The following is a 21,360-nucleotide window of genomic DNA, read 5'->3' on the forward strand; positions in this document are numbered from 1 at the left end:
CGTTTTTACTTTTATTGAAATATTAAAAAGTACTATGTGAGGAAGCAGGATTTCCTAACATCAGTGAATGCCACTCTATCCAATGTGTCCAATCATCTGTCTCTATTTGGCAGAGAAACATTTTGAACCTAAACCGTCTTTTGTTTTAACATCAAGTAGCCTGCTACTTCTGCGCCCTGTGAACATCAAGAAAAAGTACCTTTTTCATGCAACATGGACGATATTTTTGAGACAGGACTGACAGAAAATAGCTTAAACTACAAAACGTCTCTGGGACGAATCATAGAAAAGGTGAGTTAACGAGGCTTTTACGTTACCGTGAGCATGAAGTAAACGATGGTGGCTTGAATGAACGTAACCTTTAAAACATAAATAACCAAGATGTGAGTTTGCCTAATATTACCTCTGCAATTGCTTTCAACAGTATTCAAAGTCCGAATACCAAGGTGGGGGGATGTTGGTGGATTTCAACCGCACAAAAGTCAAAAGTAAGTTGACATAAAAAAACCTATTATATAGTTTATTAACTTAACCCATGATAAGAACCCATGGTGACACCCGTGTAACAAACACTTTAAATCTTCTATAATCTCCCATATTCAGCTTTATGCTTCACATTAGCTCATTAAATCCCTAAGCGACGCATACTCAACACCCTGGTGTGGTGGTCATGTTTTAGACAAGAAGTGACCTCTCTAAAATATGTGTGACTAGAAACAGAAATGTGAAAAAGTAGCTAGTTTTCAAAAGCTTTTTTTTTTTTTTACGAGGCTAAGTGTAAACCCATTTAACAATTATAATCTGTTAATAGGGTGTCCTTTATTGCATTTAACTTGTTCTGACCATATTTCCTGAACAAATTAAAGTCACAATTTTGATATATGTTATGGAGATGCAAACTAAAAGGCAAATTATTTGTTTTTATTTATTATTGATTTATTATTATTTTACTTAAAAACAAAGCTGAGAAATAATTTGTTGTTAAACAGCACTATTAATGTCACAATTTTGATAAAGGTTGTGGAAGGCAAATTTGTGTTTCTGCAAGCAGAAAATGTCTTGTTTTTTTAATTAAGAAATATTATAAACAAAAATACCATAAACACCCATTGTAACTTATATGTCACATCACAGATCTTTGATATTTAGGGATAGTATTTTTTATTTTAAAAAATATCAGAAATGTGTTCTATGTGTTCCACTTGCTCTGTGGTATATCTCCTTTAATTTTTCTTTAAGGATAACTGGGTCTGGGTTCTTATGGGTTAACTTAGATTTATACATTAAATAACGTGAGCTAAAATTAGGTTACCACTTTACTACGGAGTCTCGTAATTAGTTAAATATTTAAGACTAGCTGGTTACTAAGGTACCAGCTAATGGGGATCCTTAATAAACAAATAAACTTTATTCTCGTAATTAATTTAATATTAACGACTTAAATCTCATAATATTTTTCTCTCTCTAAATGTGGCCCCAATACTCCGTCGTACCACTCAGTTTTTTTTGTAAATAAACAATATTTGCTTTGAAGGCTTTTGTCAGACTATCCATTCTTGATTTATAAAGAATAGGGTTGCAAAGGGGTGGATCATTTATGGTAAATTTCCAGAAACTTTCCATGGGAAGCTAAACTGGGGGATTTTGGAAGTATTCCAAATCGGAAACTTTCCATTGCAATTAACTGGTGGGGGTACTTTAAACGAACTGTATTACATCCATTAACATTAATATAAACTTTTCCCCAACTGTATTTAACTTCCATGTTAAATTTTATTCCCATAAATTCCTGCAATTTTTCAACCCTAGGAAAGAACAGCAGATTGTTTGGTGTTGTTTTGTCAGTGATTTGTTTCCATCCCTGCAGTTCAGGAGTTGTCACATGGCCTTGTCTCAATGTGTATGTTTTCTGTCTTGACTCCTCTATGATGAAGCACTTCTACAACAAATGACGCAAGCAAGTGTCATGGTGAACAAGGTGGAATCAAAGGTTTGGGTCGCTATGAATATACTTTTGCAGCCACATATAGCAAAATACAATAACCTGATTTAGAAAGCAGGTTTATCATCTGCCATCAGACTGTGAGTCCTCAGTTTATACAAATATTTAAAATATGAACAGCTATTATAATCAAACACTTATTTTTTCCTCAGAGCCCGACCGATTTCCCTGAGGATTCAGTAAACTGTAAGTATCCATAAGCTAAAACAAGAAAAGCAATTTACAGAGATGTTTATAAGTTGTATATTTATTAAACTGATTACTTTGGTATTTCTTCCCCCACAGCCCAGGACACTACAGGAGATGATCAGGTAAATTTACAGTGTTTATTTCAACAGTTCTGTCTTGAATATCTGGCATATCTTAACTTCATTATGGTTTGTTTCCAACAGTTGGACTCAATGCATCCAGAGTGGGAGGTTGATAAGACTTGTGCTTCCCCCTCTCAATATTTTGCAGATGATGATGGTAAGGGAAAGAAAGCAACTGGCATGCTTTTGCAGAAATTGAAATGAAAAAGTGACTTTTCTTCTCCTCTTTTGCGTCCTGCAGGTCTGTCTAGTAATGACTTGACTGTGAGCTCGTTGGATAAGAGTGTAATTGAGGTCCAGCCTGAGGACCAAGATGAGGAGCTGGAAATGACTCTGAAAAGTAACGGCAGCTCTTTGGTGGAGCTCTACCCCAGCATGATCAGTCGGATAGGGAAAGCCTGGCGTCGGCAGCACGTCTCTGAGGCCGCCGACTCGGTGCTGAGGAGGTACCGCAGGTGGCGCCAGCAGCCAAAGAGAAGCGATCTCAGCAGCACCTTCGTTGTCACGCAGAGACAAACCAAGAGACGCCCAAAAAACACGATCAGCCAAGCGGCGCTCAGTGAGATCACCATCAGTCCTGCGAAAAGGCCGTACATGGGGGCCCAAACCCTTCAGTCTCCCATGAAGGTGGTCAGTATGCAGGAGTCTCCACTGAAGAGGATGAGAAGAGAACAGCACCAGCCTGTTCTTGTGATGGACTTCTCCAGGCCCTCCATTCCAAACGAGACCTCGCTGAATGAGACCTTCAATGTGTCTGAAGTATCCCAGCTGGAAGAACGGCCCTCCATCGTCATGTTAAGTCCTTCACGACCTTGTTATCCCACTGGAAGAGCCTCCATGGAACCGTCTCCCAGGCCAAGAAGGCTTTCTCTCACTGCATACTCACCGCATACTGATCGCTGCTCCGTGTTCGCTTCAGAACCCGCAGCTGCTATGGAAAGGTCAGACATCTACGGCTCCCCGGTCAGGCAGAGTCCCTCACGAGAGAGGCTGATGAGCGGCCTCAGTCGATCACCTCATGCCTTTTCCAGAAGCCCCAGAGCTCATTCTATGGAGAGCTTCTCCACAGAGCCTCCAAAGCCCAGATTCACATCCATCCCTCCACAAAAGCCAATTGTGCCCCTGAGGATGCTTTACCCACAAAACTCTCCTCGCTGCCTCTTCCCACAGCTGCGTTCACCTCAGCCAGAAGATCGCCACAGGCTGCGACGCCATCTTTCCTTTGACTCCTCCCTGCCAGCTAGTCTCTCCTACTCTCCCTCAAAGAAGCTTGACAAGGAATTTCTAAAGCTCTACCACAAGTTTGTCTGCCAGAGCAAATCATCCTTCTTTAATAAGCACACCTGCCGCATCTGTGCCAGAAGTTCGGAGGCCAGCAGAGGCCCCTCCTCCTCGTCTCTGGCAGCTCTCGCCTTGTCGCCTCAATGCTCGGTCCTGAGGAAGCGCCACAGGGAGCTAGACTGGGACAAACGGCCCCAGTCCAAACGATTCAGGGACGAGTACTGCCCGTCCTCCCCAACGTCCAGATTCCACAGGAAAGAGATGCCGAGGCGCCGTCTCTCCACATCTGATTATGAGCAGTCTGATGATGGCTTCTTCTACAGCTCCACTAATCCAAGCATGTTCCAAAGATCCGGTCCCCAGCAGCGCTCTGCAGATCAGGAGACCTGGATGAATCGGCGCCACTATGTGTCTGCAGCTGATTTCTCTGGCATGGGTGAGCTTCCTCTTTTATAAAAAAAAAAAAATCACTATATAATACTCCAGAAGACTTTATTTATGTCCTGTATACTGTAAACCCCCTGAACCCCAAAATCCACCAGCGTGTTTTCTGTTGCTCTTATGCTTCATGTACCAAACTGACAGGAAAGCTATTAAATCTGAGTTTTAAATTATTAAAATGTATTCTATAAGGCTCATTTAAAACTTTGCCAAAAAAGAATCGGTTTGCACTAACCAAATCCTGTAAAAAAAAACAAAAAAAACCCCATTAAAATCTTAAGCCCAACTGTGAAACAATGAGTGACTCGGCAGAGACAGTCACATGACTAAATTCAGTGAAACTTCGACTGAAGTGCAGGCTGTTTACACAGAGCATATAAATTGTAAATGTTCCGTTATTTTAAAGGACTAAAATTCTGATTACTTTTTTCACGATGCTTCATTCAACAGGAAGTTCACTTGAGAGCAGAATGGCCAGTTGCTCCTCTCCCAGGTGATTATACTGAATTATGTTTGCTCTGGCCTCTGAGCATTCATTTGTTTCTAACTGTTCTCTTTTCTTCAATATTTGCAGAAAGTGGTGATGACCAGTGGCGATGCCACAGAAGGACTATCATTTTGTCATCAAACAAATGTAAAATAGTATTGTGTTATGTTACATTATTTTCTCAGGTAATACAGCCATGTTTATTTCTGATCTTTTTATTGTTAAATGTGTCAATATGCTGTTTCTGAAGGAAAAAAATACTTATTGTGATTGCAGTTACTCTGTTTATTATTTCATGTTTTTATTAAATTCATGTATAGATTTAAAGTTCAGAAAACAGACTATTCAACAACCAGACCCAAAACAAAGAACATAATTGTTTTTTAGATATAGGTAGAAAAGTAAACTTGATAAAGAAAATAAAGACACCTTTTTGGTCACAAGCCTTGTGCGTTTTTCTGACATGACATATATATCTAATGCTCCTGATGTGTTAAGTCTAGTTTAAACACTTCTGAAAGAAAGAAAAAAACATTTACATGGTAACCTTGAAAAACAAAAGCATCAATGTTGTGTGGTAGTACACTTGCACATTTCTACACTACTGTTTCTAGGTAAAACTGTAACCACCAAGTCTCCAAAAGTAACATTTTCAACTCTAGTGAAAGACAGCAGGATAATGATCCTCTGTAGAGACAACTTGCTGTATAAAACATTTAGTGTCCAAGGTAGCAGTACTGAAATGCCTGACCACTTCTATTCCAGTCTACAGAGAAAGTTTCATATCAGCTGTGGGAGCTTCCAGTAAAGCCGCAGTGCTGCTGTAATGGTTGGTCATGGTGTTACCACTCCAGCTCCACTGGATATTTCCCCGTCAGGCAGGCAGTACAGTGGCCCACTCTCTTGCTGGGAGCTGAATCACTGGAAGTGATCATCTTGTCCTTCTGCTGGAGGGAGGCGATTCCCTGCTGAACGGCTGATACCAGGCCCTCCACAGTCAGATACTGAACACTGTCAGCACCTACACGGCAGTTAAAGAGTTAATTGGGATGCACCAAGCTGACTATGAGCAAGACTAAACAATATATAGGTGCATCTCAATAAATTAGAATATCACGGAAATGTCAATTTCCAGTAGTTCAAGCCAAATAGCCCCAAACAAAGTATTGAGTGCATATAGGCGGACATACTTTTCAGAGGCCAACATTTCCAGATTAAACAATTTTTAAAATTGTCCTTTTGTAATATTCAATTTAGTTTGAGACACTGAATTGTAGGTCTCCATTAAATGTAAGCCATAATCATAATTAGAAGAAATGAAATAATATAAGACATGACATGTTTCATTCTGTGTGTAATGGATCTATATAATGTGTTATTTCCACTTTTTGAATTGAGTTACTGACATAAATAAACTTTTCTATGATATTCTAATTTACTGAGATGCACCTGTCTTTCATAATTTTGCCCTGATGCATGAAAATTGTCCAAAGGAAACAATGCATTGAACAAGCTGCATTTGTACTAACCTATGTATCCAGCGATATCCTGAAACTCTGGCTTGTTGGCGATGAGCTCCTCCTTGGTTGGAATATTGATACCCATGTAACAGGGGTGTTTGATTGGTGGCGAGGCCACCCTAATGTGGACCTATCAAGGAGAAAATACGCATCAGAATTTCACCTGTTCCAAACTTGTCCATGTTGTGGAAAAATGTGAAATGCCCTGATTCATTTCTACAAGAAAAAAACAATTTTCAAAACCAGAGAATTTTAATTGAAATTTTAATCATTTTAATCAGAGTAACTGTCTGTTTCATTTGGCTGCCTGTCAGCGGCTGTCTGCAAGAAGCTTTAATGAATTGACTTTTCAACCTGTTTTAAGACACCTTTTTATGATGCGCTTTTTAGATCTTGGTCTTTAACTAACAGTCTTTTGGATATCTGGACAGATCCTGACACTACAATACACAATACACAAAAGTATGTAACATCCTTGATGGACAAACCTCAGTTGCACCGGCCTCCTTCAGCAGTTTTATGATGGGGGAGATGGTGTTGCCTCTGACGATGGAGTCATCGATTAGCACCACTCGTTTCCCTGCAAAGTTGTCAGTCAAAGCCCCAAACTTCTTGGCAACTCCCAGCTGCCTCAAGCGGGTATTCGGTTGAATAAATGTCCTCCCCACATAGCGGTTCTTACACAGAACCTCTATATACGGCAGCCCAGACTGTGAGGGGAGAACAGGCAGAGAAAAGCATGTGAGGACAGAGGTCCATCAGGAGGTGGGTGTATTCCAGCGTGTCTTTACAGTCAGAGCAGACAGCTTGTAGACAGACCTGCTGAGCGTAGCCCAGTGCAGCAGGAGTTGCAGACTCTGGCACAGTGCTGACCACGTCTGCATCTGTTGGAGCCTCGATGGCTAACTGCCGACCACAGCGCTGCCTGACAGTGTAGACCATCTGTCCTGCAAAACAGTGTTAGAAAATACTGATCATGCAACTTCATTTATGCCCACTTATTACAATTATTCTTTATTCTACAAGGAAGTCAAGCATTTAAAGGGATAGTTCAGATTTTTTTTTAACTGGGGTTGCATGAGCTACTTATCCCGAGTCAGCGTATTACCTACCTAATTTACCAAAGCTAAGCAATGTATCGCTGTGAACAGATTTGACCTAAAAAAATATATATAATCAGTTGAAGAGTACATATATTTTCACCGTTTTACCTTGCTGTCAGACACCCACTTTGGTCAGAAGCAGTTATCTATGCTTAGCCACCAGGCTCCTTTGAAAAAAAACAGTAATTTTAGCTGGCACAACATGGGAGATGTTGGTCTAATGTTGCAGTTTGTGTTATCACATGACTTTGGTGCTTTGAATGGTTATTTCTGATTAGCCAAAGTCACACACCAACACAAACAAACTGACAATACAGCTCTTTTGTTGTGTGAGGTAAAAAAAAAAATAATGCCAAAGAGATCTTGTGGCTTTTCAGACCCCCCACCGCACATCAACTACAACAAGGCCGTCTGACGGAAAGATAGCAGTGAAACTACTCCAAATGTAGTATATACCTAAAGTGATGTTGATTTTTTTTTAGGTTGGCCTTTTTCAGGACCCTATAAAATATTGAACTGCTGCTCCGTCCACAGCAGTACATTGTTTAGGTTCTGTGCCGTACTCCTTCCTGCTTCTCCAAACTGGGGGGGTGCTGACCCCCATGTACTGTAGGTAATACACTGACTATAGAGAAGTGCCTCATGTAACCCCCTTATGAATCCAAACCATCCCTATAAGATCAGAGTGATATAAAGACTGTTCCATAACTATTATTCAAACCTTCAAAAATAGAGTCTGGTCTGGCAAAGTAAACATATTCAAATATGCAGAAGGCAGGAAGGTCTCCTTCAGGGCGAGGGACAACACTCAGAGTCTTGACTCCGTGCCTGGATATCTGGACTATCTCTCCTGGCAAGACCTCTCTGTAATACCTGAGAACCAGGGAGGACATGAAAATGACCATTAGCCACAACACTTTCATTATGGTGCAGAAAATATTACATTCAGTATGTGGTAAAAAACTGACCTGGCACCGATGGACTGGAAGCTGCAGGACTCTGATGACACAACCCAGCCCTCAGTGTCCTCTTCTCCTGCACCTGGACAGGGGGACAAACAATGAAGTAAATCATCCACCAGCTCACACATGACCTTTGGCTTGAACACTGATAAGCTCTTGTGAGGCCTTGTATTTATCAGTAGTATAAGTTAGACATGTTGAGTGGACACTTTGTTGTTAAATAGTCTATAGCTTGAGACATCATTACTATTATTACCTGAACTGTGCAGTTTAGAGACAGGAACAATCCGTCCAATACAGAGGGGGCGATTTCCATAAGGGTCACGCACCGCATAGATAACATCTTTGAACATCATCAACAGAGAGTATGACGTAGGGGTCTCAGTCATCAGATTCTTAATTCTATAAACATAAAAAAAACAATTAAATAGCTTAGAAAATATTTTTTTATATTTATACAGCATCAAGTGTTAACACTGACCTGGCAACCCAGTCTGGTGCGTCCCGCTCCTCCATAGGTGGAGTCAGTGCCAGCAGTTGGGTGATGAGCTCACTGTCTGAGCTGGTGGAGAGGCCCACACCATGACGCATTACCTGCACATTTACAATGGCGTAATCAGAATTGATAGGCTTCGATGCACAGTGTGCATATATAGATGTTATGCACACTGTGTATAGCGGTTATATTAACATATGCATCATACATTGTTGGATTTTGTAACCATAAATAAAAAGTTGCAGAGGGTTATCGCAGAGGGTCATTGACATGCACCAGGTACAGCGAGTAAAGAGGCCATCCTCACCTTTTTCCGCAGGGCATGAGCATTAACCAGCTCTCCATTATGCGCTACAGCAATCCTGCCATGCAGTGTATCCACCACAAAGGGCTGGCAGTTCTGCAGCTCTGAGATCCCAGTAGTTGAATAGCGTGTGTGACAAATACCGAGGTTACCATAGCGCAGTTTTAGAAGAGCCTCGGGTGGGAAAGCACTGCTCACTAATCCCATTCCCTAAAAAAAGAGCAATCAGTGAGAGTTGTTTTTTAGTTACACAACCTGCACCAATAATACAAGTAAACAGTATCATGCAGCTGTCAAGCTGTAGAGTGGAAATCCAGGCTACAGTCTGAGTGTGATCACGTTTTAGGATATATTGGCCACTATGTGCTTGTGTGTACATCTGTGACTGATTTTATTTCTGTTGCATCTTTAACGAACTGCAGCCAAATTCTTGTGTTTGAACAGTGTGAATTAAACTCTGCTTCAGTCTAATTATACAAAGGTCTTCAAGTCAGGATCAGTGTTACCTTGTGGGTTGTGTATGTGGGTGGACTGGCCCCATCACTTGTGACAACCCCAGCACTTTCTTGACCCCTGAGTGAACACAAACAATCACATGTAACAGAGTAAATATATCAGTGGGAAGGGAGTTTTATAATGAATCATCTTTCAGTCTCTTTTTTGTGAGACTCAACATGAATAAACTTGTTTATAGTCAAAGCTTGGCATGAGCCTTGAGGCAAGCCAAACTGGTTTGGTTCAAGCAAAATGAAACAGGAACTAGGAGAAGAAAAAAAAACAAACAGAGACGTCTGCTTTGCTTCTCAGCAGTGGAGCTGCCATATACAGAGAGTCGCCTTGCTGCAGTTTCAGCCTGTATACCAAGCTGCTTCTCGGATTACAGTTGGTCCCGCCCCCTCAGCACACAGCTTAAGCCAGTGGTGAGGCTGCTTTTCAGCATGGAGGCGTTGCTTTCAGGCTTAACCGCCTGGTTGCCTAGGGAACCGGGCTGCAGAGACAGACGGATTGGGGAAAAGAAAGCGTTTCCAGGTCAGCTCAAACATGGAGAGAGGAGCAGAGAGACAAAGAGGAGGTGAAAGAGAGGTGGCAGAGGAAAAAGGCTCGGTGGAGAGGCAGTGGGGGGAGGCAGAGGTGCTGGCTCTCATGTCAATGTGGGACGAGGTGGGAGCTCAGCACGTAGCTGAGAGCAGAACCACATTTGAGCTGATCTCAGAGCGTCTGAGGAGGCTCAGTGTTGTGCGCAGCTGGTGGGAGTGTCAGGCCAAGTGCAAGAGCCTGGGACTTCAGAGCAGGAAGCCAGACGCAGCAGCAGGCACTTCAGCAAACTACAGCCCAGGAGTGGATGGAAGGCCAGTGGAGAGCTGGGAGGAAGAGGTGGAAGATGTGGCTAATCAAAGAGGAATCTACCCTTCCTCTGTCACTATCCCAATGCAGGAAGGTAAATTATCAGGTTCAAGGTTCAACCCCAAATGTAAACACATTTTTAATCAACTGACAGATCAGAAGATAAACAAGCATGTCAGTCAAACTAGTTTATGCTAGTTGCTCTAAACATTTTAAACAAAGTCTGAAGTCAGACTCGAATACATTTTCTTTACAAGTTTGAACGTATTCTTTAAATTGAGCCAAAGATTAAACAGTGTGTGTATTTGTGTACAGGTATCAAGAGTATAATCCATAGGGCTCTTCCTTACACTCCGAGTGTGGCTGAAGAGGGGGGCCGCCACTGGACGGACGATGAGGTGCGTGCACTGTTGTGTGTCTGGGCTGACCGGCGCGTTCGAGAGCGATTGAAGTGCACACTACGCAACAAGTCCATCTTCCAAGAGATGGCCCGTCAGATGCAAAGAAACTTTGGGGTGATACGCAACTGGAAACAATGTCGAACTAAATACAAGAACTTGAAATATGACTACAAGACTGCTAAAAGCGCTCACGCTGTGGGAGGCAGTGGCGCAGGAGGCCCGGGGAAGTACATGAAGTTCTTTGATGAGGTGGAAGCCATTCTGCTGGACCGGGGACTGGAAAACGGGAGCGTAGAGATGCAGAAGAGGTTGTACGATGGAGAGATGGGAGCAGGGAGGCTACAGACACCAGCCTCAGAAAGTGAGGTAGTCATTGAAATTGATGATGGTATGTATTTGTTCTGCAGTTCAGTAGTTTTGTATTTTGGGCTAAAAGAACAGAACAGAATCATTTTTTTGCTGCTTTTTTTTTCAGATGACAACAGTGATGATTACGATATGGATGCAGACATGGAAGTAAAATGGAGAGGAACAGGTACACCACATGATGCAGAAAATAGTCAATTTTTACACTTTTGGTTCCCTTATCTCAAAGTCTTATGGTCTATTAAATGGGTTTTTGGTTGGACGATTGAAATAAGGTCTGTGGCAAACACAACGTTAAGAGATTTTTACGTTTTCTTCAACAACATAAAATATGTCAGTAAATATACCATTCGAATTTTGAAGTGTAAAGCTTTTATGTGTCTTACTGTCTCATTGAGGGGATGCACAAAATGTTTCTAAGGGCCGCTTTTTGCTTCTGGTGATTGCATTTACTCTTTAAAAATCATAAAAGTGGTTCTGAACTGTGAAGAATCCAAAACTTTTGTTTGCCACAGGATTTATTTTATGCAATAATCAAATGAAAAAATCCAATTGGCTTTTTGTCAAAGGAACCAGGGTGATGCTAACTTCCAGGTCGGTCTACAAAAATATGTCATCTCTGCAGCACTCTGTAACTACTCCCGTTTACAGTAAGTGTAATCTTCTTTCTCCAATCTATTTCCATTCTCTCCAGATGCCCATCTATCACTCACAGATCCATCCAGTTCTGACCAGTTCCACGTGGTCACGGTGTCCGACACAGGCCGAAACTGGAGCGACCAGGAAGTGCGAGCGCTAATTCAAGTCTGGTCCGATGAGCGCGTGTGCAGGCAGTTGGAGAGCTCGACTAGAAAGAGAGACATCTTTGTCCAGATTTCCAACAGGTTAATGCAGCAAGGCATTGAACGTGACTGGAAGCAGTGCCACACCAAGTACAAAAACCTTAAGTACCTTTATCGTTCCCTTCAAAGAGGAAAGAGTGATGAGGCTGACCCCAGGCGCCTTATGAGGTTCTACGATGAGGTGGATGCCATTATGAATCGCACAAGTAATGGCTCACCTCATGACACCGAAACTGCAGACCACCAAGCAGATTCAAGCAGACTTATGATGGTGGAGGGCTGTGGGGAAAACGATCATGTGGATGTCTATTTGACAAAGATGAACAGAGTGAAAACAACGGGGGCATCAACTGAGGACAGAACTTGTAGTTCTGATTCAGTCTCTTCTATACATCGCGATGTTACACCAAACAAAGAAGAACAGAGGCTGCATGAAGTCCAGGACCGTCGTTTGGATCAACAGCACAGAACAACAAGTGAGCCCAGTATTATTATTTATTCATGTCTAGTAGGCAGGTGTTTGATGAAAACAATTCACACATCAGTTACCAAAATCCATTCAAGAAACCTTTTGATTCTATATCCGTCTTAGAGATGCATGATCCATATCGTGCCAATAAATTATTGGTCGATAATGGGAAATTTATATTAACCATTACCGTTATGTACTATCAACCGATAATACAAAGCCTATGGCTTTCATTGACTCAACAAGTTCAGCATCTATACACTCTGATACAGTAGGTGGCAATATGCACCTTTAAAGTTAGTTTGCGATCCGCCTAATAAACAGGTATGGAGTATACTTTGACATGTCTTAGTTAACAGATTTGTCAAAGCCTTTAATTTTAATATTTTGGCACTATATATATATATATATATATATATATATATATATATATATATATATATAATTTATTAATGAATTAATAATTAATTTATTCATTTTTAACAAAAATGTGAAATGATCGATTATCAGCATCAGCAGAAAAAAATCCATCTTGTGCAAAAAGACAATAGACTATGGCCTTCATGGCAAGATATGCCTCAAGTGACCTCAAGTGATGAATAAGAAAATGTGTTTTGAATGGTTTGTGATTTTAGCAGCTGACCCTTTAAAAATCTTAATTTAGGAAAATCCTTGAAATGGATGGGTAAACAACCTTTTCCAAAAGCTAAAATAAAAACACTGAAAACAGCCACTTTATTTTAAAGAATGGGCTGTTGTCTCCTAAGTGCGAATGTTGTTTGCAGGCTCTTCTGAAAATCGTGTAAAGAGAGAGGACATCTGTTCAGCAAACAGAAGATTGAAGAGGAAAGCTGTGGATCAAGGTATGAAATGTTCCTCCCTCTGTGATCACTTTGTATGTCACATGGTGTCCAGAATTGACTGAAACCTTTGTAATGTCTGACCCAGTCCCATGATTGGAGCCTCATAATTAAATCATGGATAAAGCTGCATTTGTAACTGCTAACAAGAAGCACAACTCATGACTCAGACCAAGAGGAAAAAACTTTGCTCATCCACGAAGATCTAAAATGTTGTGTTAGAACTTACTTTTGCAATTAACAGAATTGAGATTATATAAAGGGTAATAAATAGATTTTAAAGCTGCTTTTGTTCCCCTTTTCAGACCCCACATTCCAGACACCCATAAAAAAACTGGACTTTGGCTCAGATAACATGGAGGCCCAGTGTAAAGAAGAGCCGGATCCCATCCCGATAATGAAGATCAATTCAGTCTGTTCAATAGCCTCAACCAATCCATCCCCACACAGAGAGGTAATGCCTACTAATCCCAGGTAATAAATTGTACAAAATAGGGATGCACGATATTGGATTGTTCGCTGATATGCCAAAATGTTACAACTCATTTGGCCAATTCCAATACAAATAATTTGAGTCGAGTGTTTATTGAAGGAAGCAGCATCCTATTGTTTTATCACTTTACTATATTGGAGCATATCTGAGTATTGGCGGATATTTGACTTAATTTCTCATTTTAAAGCCAGTATCAGACAATACAGATAACATGCCAATAATATCATGTATCCCAAGTACAAAACATTGGTAAACAATTGAAGAAATGATTCTTTATCAGGCCAGAAAAGACATGTGCTGCTGTGCTGAAGACATGTTGCAAACCCACACGTTATACATCTTATTCCTTCATTTTAGGATAGACTGTGTGTCATCTTTTAAAGCTGTAACTTCTAATTAATTCATCCGTTGCAAGGATTTCAAATGTGAGAATTTAAGATGACTTTTTTTGGAGTATTGGTCAACTTAAACAAGCAATCCTAATATATATTTTTTTCTAAGTAATATTTATTTAATAGAACCACTTATTTTATGAAAATACACAAGTAAATTGCAGATTCACTGATGTCCCTCCTCATCATTACATTTTACTTGGAAATATCTACTAATTAAGACAATTAACTGGTTTAGTGAATATCACTTGGAAGGAATGATTCCGTTTACATACAAAACTGAGGACACATAATAACAAACAATAAGTAATGCACTACATGAAAAACTGCTATTTTAAAGTAAAAACACTGAATTCGTATTTCTTTGTAGAATTTATATAGATGATTGAAATAATTACAGGGTAAAAAAAAATCTGGACACTACTTGGTGTGTTATCTTTATCCGGGTTTTTATTTTTATTTTTTTAAACAAAACAAAACACTCACTTTAAAAGAGTACACACACCTTTGGTTAACTCACCTGTGCTGTAAGGCCACCAGCCCCAGAGTTAAGACCTGAGCCACCTCCAGCTGTGTGGGCCACTCCCCGGCTGCCACACATCCGAAAACCCCGCACTCTTCCCCGATACCGGACTCCTCGAACTCCATCCCGTCGCGGTCTGTCTCGTTCCTCCGGTAACCAGGCGGTCAGTCTCGTGCTTGGTTGCCTGGGCAATAAAGCTCGTGCGTACAATCTAATAGCAAAGACCGAGCACGTGCAACAAGTTGACTAAAGCGTACAACGCGGCTCGTTAAAACAACATAAACTCAGAGGACATGGTTGAAGTTTCCGCGAAATCACGAGTCCCGAGAAGAAAAAAAGTTAAACGAAAAAAACCCAAAACACTTGAGTGGAGCTTTAACAGAGGAACAGACCACTGTGAGTGATATCACATTATCAAAACGTGTCTAATCAAACATATTGAACTGCCCTATCACACGTGGTGTGTTTTAATGAGGGCAGCAACTTGTCTAAATCTGATAAATCGATTTGGTTGAGCGGCCAATTGTTTTCTCTTGATAAAATGTTTAAATCAACCTTCTTGTCAGAGAGAAAATGGGGTCAGTTTTGTGGGTAAACTCCAAAAAAAGTTGTCCTAGAAAATATTTGTAGTTGGAGCATCTTCCCCCCATGTGGTGTTTACTGCGCTGCAGTGATTGGCTGGCTAGGTGAGTTAACACATGTGATTGGTTAACAGAGCACGTAAGACAGGCTCCACTTCCCTCTTCTTCTGCCCGCACGCCTCTTGCTCCCTCTTCATCTTGCAACTTTGCGAAGTTGAGTTTTCATTTTGTGTTTCAGGAGTGCCGCTTGTTAAGGAACACCACAATGGAATCCACATCAGGTACAGCACAACAGGTAATAGATATTTGAGTGCACATGATGCATGCGAAGTGTTTAATGTTGCTCCTTTTGTTTCTGTGTGTGTTTTATAGAGCTGAAGATCGGCCAGAAGCTCAATGAGGGAAAGACGAAGCAGATTTTTGAGCTCGTGGACCAGCCCGGACTGGTTCTGGTCCAGTCCAAAGACCAGATCACAGCTGGAAATGCCGTGAGGAAAGACCAAATGGAGGGCAAGGCTGCCATCGCTAACAAAACCACGAGCTGCGTGTTCAAGCTGCTGCAGGAGTCTGGTGAGCACTCAGTGAAGTTATTTTAATTAGTAGATTAATTCAAAAGAGACTCAGGTTCTGTGTGAGTGGAGCTGTTGCATCATAACGTTACTCCCCCTGAGGCAACTTTCACACAGGCTGAGAAATGTTCTATGGGATTGCATGTGTGTGTGTATGGCAGAGGTATTTGTCTTTATTAGCACTCCCTCACACACGCCTTTTTGTTTTTGATTTTTCAATAAGTTCTTCACTAGATTAATGTGTGGGCTCACAGCCCTCAGCAGTTTGACCCTAGTAGGTAGGATCAGAGGTCAGTGAGGTGGTTGTACACAGCAGGAAAGACCAACTTTGATCTACAGTCATGGAAAAAAAATATTAGACCACCCTTTTCCTTCAATTTCTTGTTCATTTTAATGCCTGGTACATCTAAATGTGCATTTGTTTGGACAAATATAATTACAACAATAGCTCATAAGAGTTTAATTCAAGAGCTGATATCTAGCCATTTTCCAGGGTTTTCTTGATAACCAAAATCATTTTCAAGGAAACCATGGAAAATGGCTAGATATCAGCTCTTAAATTAAACTCTTATTAGCTTATATTTGTCCAAGCAAATGTACCTTTAGTTGTACCAGGCATTAAAATGAAGAAGAATTTGAAGAAAACAAGGGTGGTCTAATTTTTTCGATGACTGTATGTACCTTTTCTGTTACCTATTCATGGTTGCCTCCATTACATTTTTGGTGGTAAAAATGCCATTCAAAGTTCTTTTAAAGCAGTGATTAATCAGTCAGACAATTAGTCTGGTTGAATAATGCCATTTTTAGATAATTCACTGATTCCTGTGCTCAAACGGCCACATTAAAAATGTCTACAAGTACATCTGCAGGCATCTGCTGTAGATTGATCTTTATATATTTATCTCATTTTCATTCTCTTTCATAAACGAGGAGATGTTGCTTTCTGCTAAAATGTGCTGTTGTTTAGTGCACTAAAACTATTAACTTTGCATTCTTAAAATAAGTGCAATGCAGGCAGAGTCCAGATCTACTTAAGAAAGCAGCAACAAAGGTAAATTGTAAATGCTTTTAAGTTCAGCAATTTTAAATAATTCAATTATCTTTTATCAGAAGCCAAAAAATATCATTGGGGAAAAACACACATTAGTGGACCACTACTTTTTAAAGACCAAGTTGATACATTCCTTGTTTTGTCTGACAAATGGTCAAAAACCAGAAGAGATTTAGTTTGTATCGAGGTCAAAGGTAAGCAACACACACACTCACATGTTTAATACTGGAATCATATATATTTTTTTATTTATTTAAAAATTCTGAAACTATTGATTTTAAAAGTTGAAAATAATTTATGTTAACTGACCAAATGTTTAAGCTCTACGGAGAACTGTAGAATATTATATCACCACTTTTTCATTCTTGACGACAAAATTAAAATTCATTTGACTTTTTATTTGCTGATCTTACTTTTTTAAATGGATTTCATGCTTGTACTTCCAGGTCTGACAGGGCCATGTAGTAACAATGATGCATGTAGGAGTCATGGTGTGTCCATGTTTGATAGGTCTTAAAAAAAAAAAAAAAGCCTATATTCCAAAATAACTGCCCTTTTAAATTAAACAGTAATTGGGTAAGTCCTGTAACCCACATGCCACTCATGAGTGTGGTAATTTCTGTCTTGTGACTTGAAACTAATTCAGCAGAACGTGGCGAACCACATCTCCCTCATTTAACCTTAATTTTAGGGACATGACACAACTTTGAGATCTTTAAAGTACTGCTGTGTTTCACAGCACTGTTACAATGAAATTAGAATCATTGTTAGTTGCAGCGCTATTCCTAACCCTGACAATTTTTTTTTCTCCCAATTAATTACTTGATTTGTCTATAACCTAACTTCAAAATGGAATCCACACATTTCTTGTTACATCCACAACTCAGTTTTTCCATTTGTCAAAAATATACAAAATATTCAGTATTGATAAGTTGATAAGTTTTTACTCTTATATTTTTAAATGTGCTCAAACCAATTAAAAGTAATTTGCAGTTAATTTTTTTTATAGTTGACAATTAATCTTTGCAGCTCTAGTAATAAATATGCTCCAATTTATATAAAAACAAAAAAAAACAACCTAATTTGTAAAAATATATATTAAGATTCTGGCGTCAATTAGTGCTGTAAACCAAAAAATCTTTACATATTGGAAATTAAACAATCCTGTCGTCATATTTGTTTGTCTCCAGGCTTCTGACAGCAAAAGGGAAGAAGAGCCTAAATCAAGTGTAGTGTACATTGCTTGATGTAGATATGAATGAATTCAATAAACTTCATTTTTCTACAATTTCTTTTATAGTAACATTTTAGATGTGATGAAGGCTTCAAGACTGGGCATTTTTTGTTTTCTGTGCCTTGAAGTGCTTGAATTTGAAAAATCATTACGAACCCTACTTTTTAGCATCTGTCTGTTATTCAAATCAACACTTACGGGTACAATTCTAATTGAGTTTTAGATGTTGCTTTACTTTGTTCACAGCTCTGGACACAGTTTTGCTTTTGGAGCCCTAAGGTTCTGTATCAAGAGACCAGAATTGACCCATTTTAAGCATTTGTAGACATTTCAAATTCTGACCATTTTTGACAAAATGTTATATGTTATAGCATGATTTTTTTTTCTTTTTTTGAGGGGATCATTTTTGGACATCCCATAATAGGGTGTTTTTTCACAATTTTTAAATTGACTTTACGACTACATATATCAAGAGACCATAATTGGAGCATTTTTAGTATTTTTATGCATTTTAAATTGACAAATCGTTTTTTTTTTTTTTTTTGTTTTTTTGAGGGAGTCATTCAATGCAAGGCTGATATTTAACATCTATTCTTTTCTCTCCCAGGCATTAAGACTGCCTTTGTGAAGCAGATGTCGGACACAGCATTCATCGCGGCGCACTGTGAGATGATTCCCATCGAGTGGGTGTGTCGCAGAGTGGCGACTGGATCGTTCCTCAAGAGAAATCCAGGAGTCAAGGAGGGCTTCCGCTTCTCCCCGCTGAAGATGGAGATGTTCTTTAAAGTGAGTCTGAGACCGCATTTCAACTGGCAAGATACAGCACTTAAAATACAAGTGTCAAAATGCGTGCTTCTTTATCTAATCCGTTGCTTTGTGATGTAGGATGATGCCAACAATGACCCCCAGTGGTCTGAGGAGCAGCTGCTGGAGAATAAGTTCTCTCTGGCTGGGCTCACCATCGGTCAGTGCGAGGTGGACATCATGAACCGCAGCACTGTGGCCATCTTTGAGATTCTGGAGAAGGCCTGGGCCACTCAGAACTGCACGCTGGTGGACATGAAGGTATGCAGTGCAGCACCACCCTCTGCTGGTTAATCTTGACACTTTCCTACCGAGCTGCTTCACCATTTAAATCAACCGTCCCTGCTTGTAGATCGAGTTTGGCGTGAATGTGAAGACTCAAGAGATCGTCCTCGCTGACGTGATCGACAACGACTCCTGGAGGCTGTGGCCGGCTGGAGACCGAAGCCAGCAGAAGGATAAGCAGGTCAGGACTTCTCTTTGGTCCTGCTGTTTCATTCTGGCAACCTTTTTTAGAGAATGAAGCTGAAATGGCTTGTTTTCCTGACTTCCTAGGTGTACCGTGACCTGAAAGAAGTCACCCCTGAGGCCATGCAGATGGTGAAGAGAAACTTTGAGTGGGTCTCCGAAAGGGTCAAGGTACACTGATTCTGTCCCAATATACTGTTATCTGAACAGACTTTTATTTGCTTTCAATCCGTTATTACAGACACACATACAGTAGTTCACATGTAATTCAAGAATTGTGTTTGTGTGGCCTCCACTCATGGAGCTAATGTTGCATAGTCTCACTTTAAATAGATGTATAAACTACGGATGGGAATAATTAATCGATGATTAAAAATTCCTAGTGATTGACCAAATTCTTAATCTGTGTATTTTCTTTTTTTTCCTATGACTGCGTATCAGTACTCACTAGCTAGCATGAATACGGAGTTTCATTTTATCCAAAACTTATTTAAACACAAAACACACTTAAATATGTAAGATTACTGTGAAAACTAACCTCATGCCTCTTCGGGGGGCTAAAACGTAAAACCTTAAACTCCTTGACGTTTTCTTTACAGTTTAATCTCACTTGAGTTAGTTTTACTATTGACAGGAAGTCTTTTTTCTTCCTTTCAAAATAAAAACGTCGTTATCAAAACAGTCTTTTGCGTAGTACTGTGTATATGTATATTTTATTTTGCCCATGTATACATATTTTCATTAATACTGGAGTATGCATAAAAACATAGATTAATTGATCGTTAACGTTATAGATACTCGAGTTGGCAGGTTCCTTCCAAAACGCCCATCCCTAGTATAAACTGGAACTTGAGTTGACGAGTGCTGTGTTGTTTCTGTAGCTGCTGCTGGAACCCCAGTCTGGCGGCAGGGTGGTGGTTTTGATGGGCTCCACCTCGGACATGGCTCACTGTGAAAAAATCCGAAAGGCCTGCACCGCCTATGGGATCACCTGCATCCTGAGAGTCACCTCTGCACACAAAGGTCCAGACGAGACGCTCCGCATCAAAGCAGAATACGAAGGTGTGTATTAGATCTCACTTTCTAAAGAAGTGCAGATTGAGTCATCTGTCATGTCCTAATCCCTGTATGCTTTCCCTCAGGTGACGGCGTGCCCACTGTGTTTGTGGCTGTAGCCGGCAGAAGTAACGGCCTCGGCCCGGTGATGTCCGGAAACACGGCGTACCCCGTCATCAACTGCCCCCCTCTCACTCCAGACTGGGGTGCACAAGATGTCTGGTCATCCCTGCGTATGCCAAGTGGTAAGCAGAGCACTGCCTGTATTAGGTTTTAATTTGAAATGTCATTTTCTTCATCATAGTAAGCATGACTCTTGCACTGCCCCCCCTCTGCAGGTCTTGGCTGCTCGACAATCCTCTCCCCCGAAGCCGCTGCTCAGTTTGCCGCGCAGATCTTTGGGTTGAACAACCACCTGGTGTGGTGCAAGCTGAGGGCGTCCATGCTCAACACCTGGGTGTCTCTCAAGCTGGCTGACAAGAAGTTACAGGCCTGCAGCCTCTGAAGTGGCTCAAGACCCCTTAAAACCCTTAGTGGGCTCTTTCAGGGCTCAGCTGTCTGTCAATGTTGTGTCTTGTTAACAGTGAAACCCACTAATGGTAGATAAAATCTACATGTACTTTCTCACACATGAATCATTCCAGTTAAACAAGAGATCATTAAAAGCTTCTTAATTAAATGCTTTGGTTATTTAGTCCTTTCATGAGACCTTTTTCATGGGTACTGTTGGACATATTATAGCGGGAGAAGCATTGAATGCATTAGAAATTTCTGCACGCCATATAGGGGAGCCAGTTTCCATAAAAACGGTTTATCAAATATGCCAGGCTTTGCTTATTTAGCCTGGCTCACATTCAGTGGTGGAAAGTAACTAGGTACATTTACTCAAGTACTGTACTTAAGTACAATTTTGAGGTACTTGTACTTAACTTGAGTATTTCCATTTTATGTAACTTTACTCTTCTACTCCACTATATTTTGAGGCAAAATTTTTATTTTT

At 40.4% G+C, this 21,360-nt stretch overlaps 3 protein-coding genes across 4 annotated transcripts; 2 read left to right on the forward strand and 1 right to left on the reverse strand.

The window, feature by feature from the left end:
* The first annotated feature begins 87 nt into the window (after positions 1 to 87).
* Positions 88 to 4,965, forward strand: si:dkeyp-117h8.4 (uncharacterized protein LOC572032 homolog). The gene is made up of 9 exons (XM_059340650.1): positions 88 to 291; positions 425 to 488; positions 1,935 to 1,990; positions 2,155 to 2,188; positions 2,288 to 2,313; positions 2,395 to 2,470; positions 2,555 to 4,030; positions 4,486 to 4,528; positions 4,610 to 4,965. The coding sequence occupies exons 1-9, from the start codon at positions 214 to 216 to the stop codon at positions 4,617 to 4,619; spliced, it is 1,863 nt and encodes a 620-aa protein (XP_059196633.1). The 5' UTR covers positions 88 to 213; the 3' UTR covers positions 4,620 to 4,965.
* ppat (phosphoribosyl pyrophosphate amidotransferase) lies at positions 4,799 to 15,178 on the reverse strand. The gene is made up of 11 exons (XM_059340651.1): positions 14,595 to 15,178; positions 9,414 to 9,480; positions 8,911 to 9,117; positions 8,589 to 8,701; positions 8,364 to 8,509; positions 8,114 to 8,186; positions 7,867 to 8,018; positions 6,862 to 6,989; positions 6,531 to 6,752; positions 6,052 to 6,172; positions 4,799 to 5,543 (listed from the first exon to the last, which is right to left on the reverse strand). Exons 1-11 carry the CDS (start codon positions 14,720 to 14,722, stop codon positions 5,365 to 5,367), a joined length of 1,536 nt encoding a protein of 511 aa, XP_059196634.1. The 5' UTR covers positions 14,723 to 15,178; the 3' UTR covers positions 4,799 to 5,364.
* paics (phosphoribosylaminoimidazole carboxylase, phosphoribosylaminoimidazole succinocarboxamide synthetase) lies at positions 9,934 to 21,039 on the forward strand. 2 transcript variants are annotated; one of them, XM_059340648.1, is made up of 15 exons: positions 9,934 to 10,345; positions 10,567 to 11,040; positions 11,128 to 11,187; positions 11,713 to 12,336; positions 13,115 to 13,192; positions 13,495 to 13,643; positions 15,417 to 15,459; positions 15,551 to 15,748; positions 18,640 to 18,818; positions 18,918 to 19,097; positions 19,189 to 19,302; positions 19,392 to 19,475; positions 20,186 to 20,366; positions 20,447 to 20,605; positions 20,699 to 21,039. In XM_059340648.1, exons 1-15 carry the CDS (start codon positions 9,949 to 9,951, stop codon positions 20,863 to 20,865), a joined length of 3,087 nt encoding a protein of 1,028 aa, XP_059196631.1. In that variant the 5' UTR covers positions 9,934 to 9,948; the 3' UTR covers positions 20,866 to 21,039. The 2 variants fall into 2 exon arrangements, with proteins under 2 accessions (XP_059196631.1, XP_059196632.1); XM_059340649.1 differs by lacking the exons at positions 9,934 to 10,345; positions 10,567 to 11,040; positions 11,128 to 11,187; ... (1 more) ...; positions 13,115 to 13,192; positions 13,495 to 13,643 and adding an exon at positions 15,265 to 15,283.
* The last annotated feature ends 321 nt before the right edge of the window (positions 21,040 to 21,360 follow it).

The sequence above is a fragment of the Centropristis striata genome, chromosome 9 (genome assembly GCF_030273125.1).
Source record: "Centropristis striata isolate RG_2023a ecotype Rhode Island chromosome 9, C.striata_1.0, whole genome shotgun sequence".
Classification (NCBI taxonomy): Eukaryota; Metazoa; Chordata; class Actinopteri; order Perciformes; family Serranidae; genus Centropristis; species Centropristis striata.

Coding starts and splice junctions, on each gene's coding strand:
- si:dkeyp-117h8.4 (XM_059340650.1), top strand. CDS start 214: ATGGACGATATTTTTGAGACAGGACTGACAGAAAATAGCTTAAACTAC. Junction 489..1,934: donor CAACCGCACAAAAGTCAAAA/GTAAGTTGACAT, acceptor TCTATGATGAAG/CACTTCTACAACAAATGACG. Junction 2,314..2,394: donor ACACTACAGGAGATGATCAG/GTAAATTTACAG, acceptor TGTTTCCAACAG/TTGGACTCAATGCATCCAGA.
- paics (XM_059340648.1), top strand. CDS start 9,949: ATGGAGAGAGGAGCAGAGAGACAAAGAGGAGGTGAAAGAGAGGTGGCA. Junction 15,460..15,550: donor CACAATGGAATCCACATCAG/GTACAGCACAAC, acceptor TGTGTTTTATAG/AGCTGAAGATCGGCCAGAAG. Junction 20,367..20,446: donor CATCAAAGCAGAATACGAAG/GTGTGTATTAGA, acceptor GCTTTCCCTCAG/GTGACGGCGTGCCCACTGTG.
- ppat (XM_059340651.1), bottom strand. CDS start 14,722: ATGGAGTTCGAGGAGTCCGGTATCGGGGAAGAGTGCGGGGTTTTCGGA. Junction 9,481..14,594: donor CTGGTGGCCTTACAGCACAG/GTGAGTTAACCA, acceptor GTGTTCACTCAG/GGGTCAAGAAAGTGCTGGGG. Junction 8,187..8,363: donor CTCTAAACTGCACAGTTCAG/GTAATAATAGTA, acceptor CCCCCTGTCCAG/GTGCAGGAGAAGAGGACACT.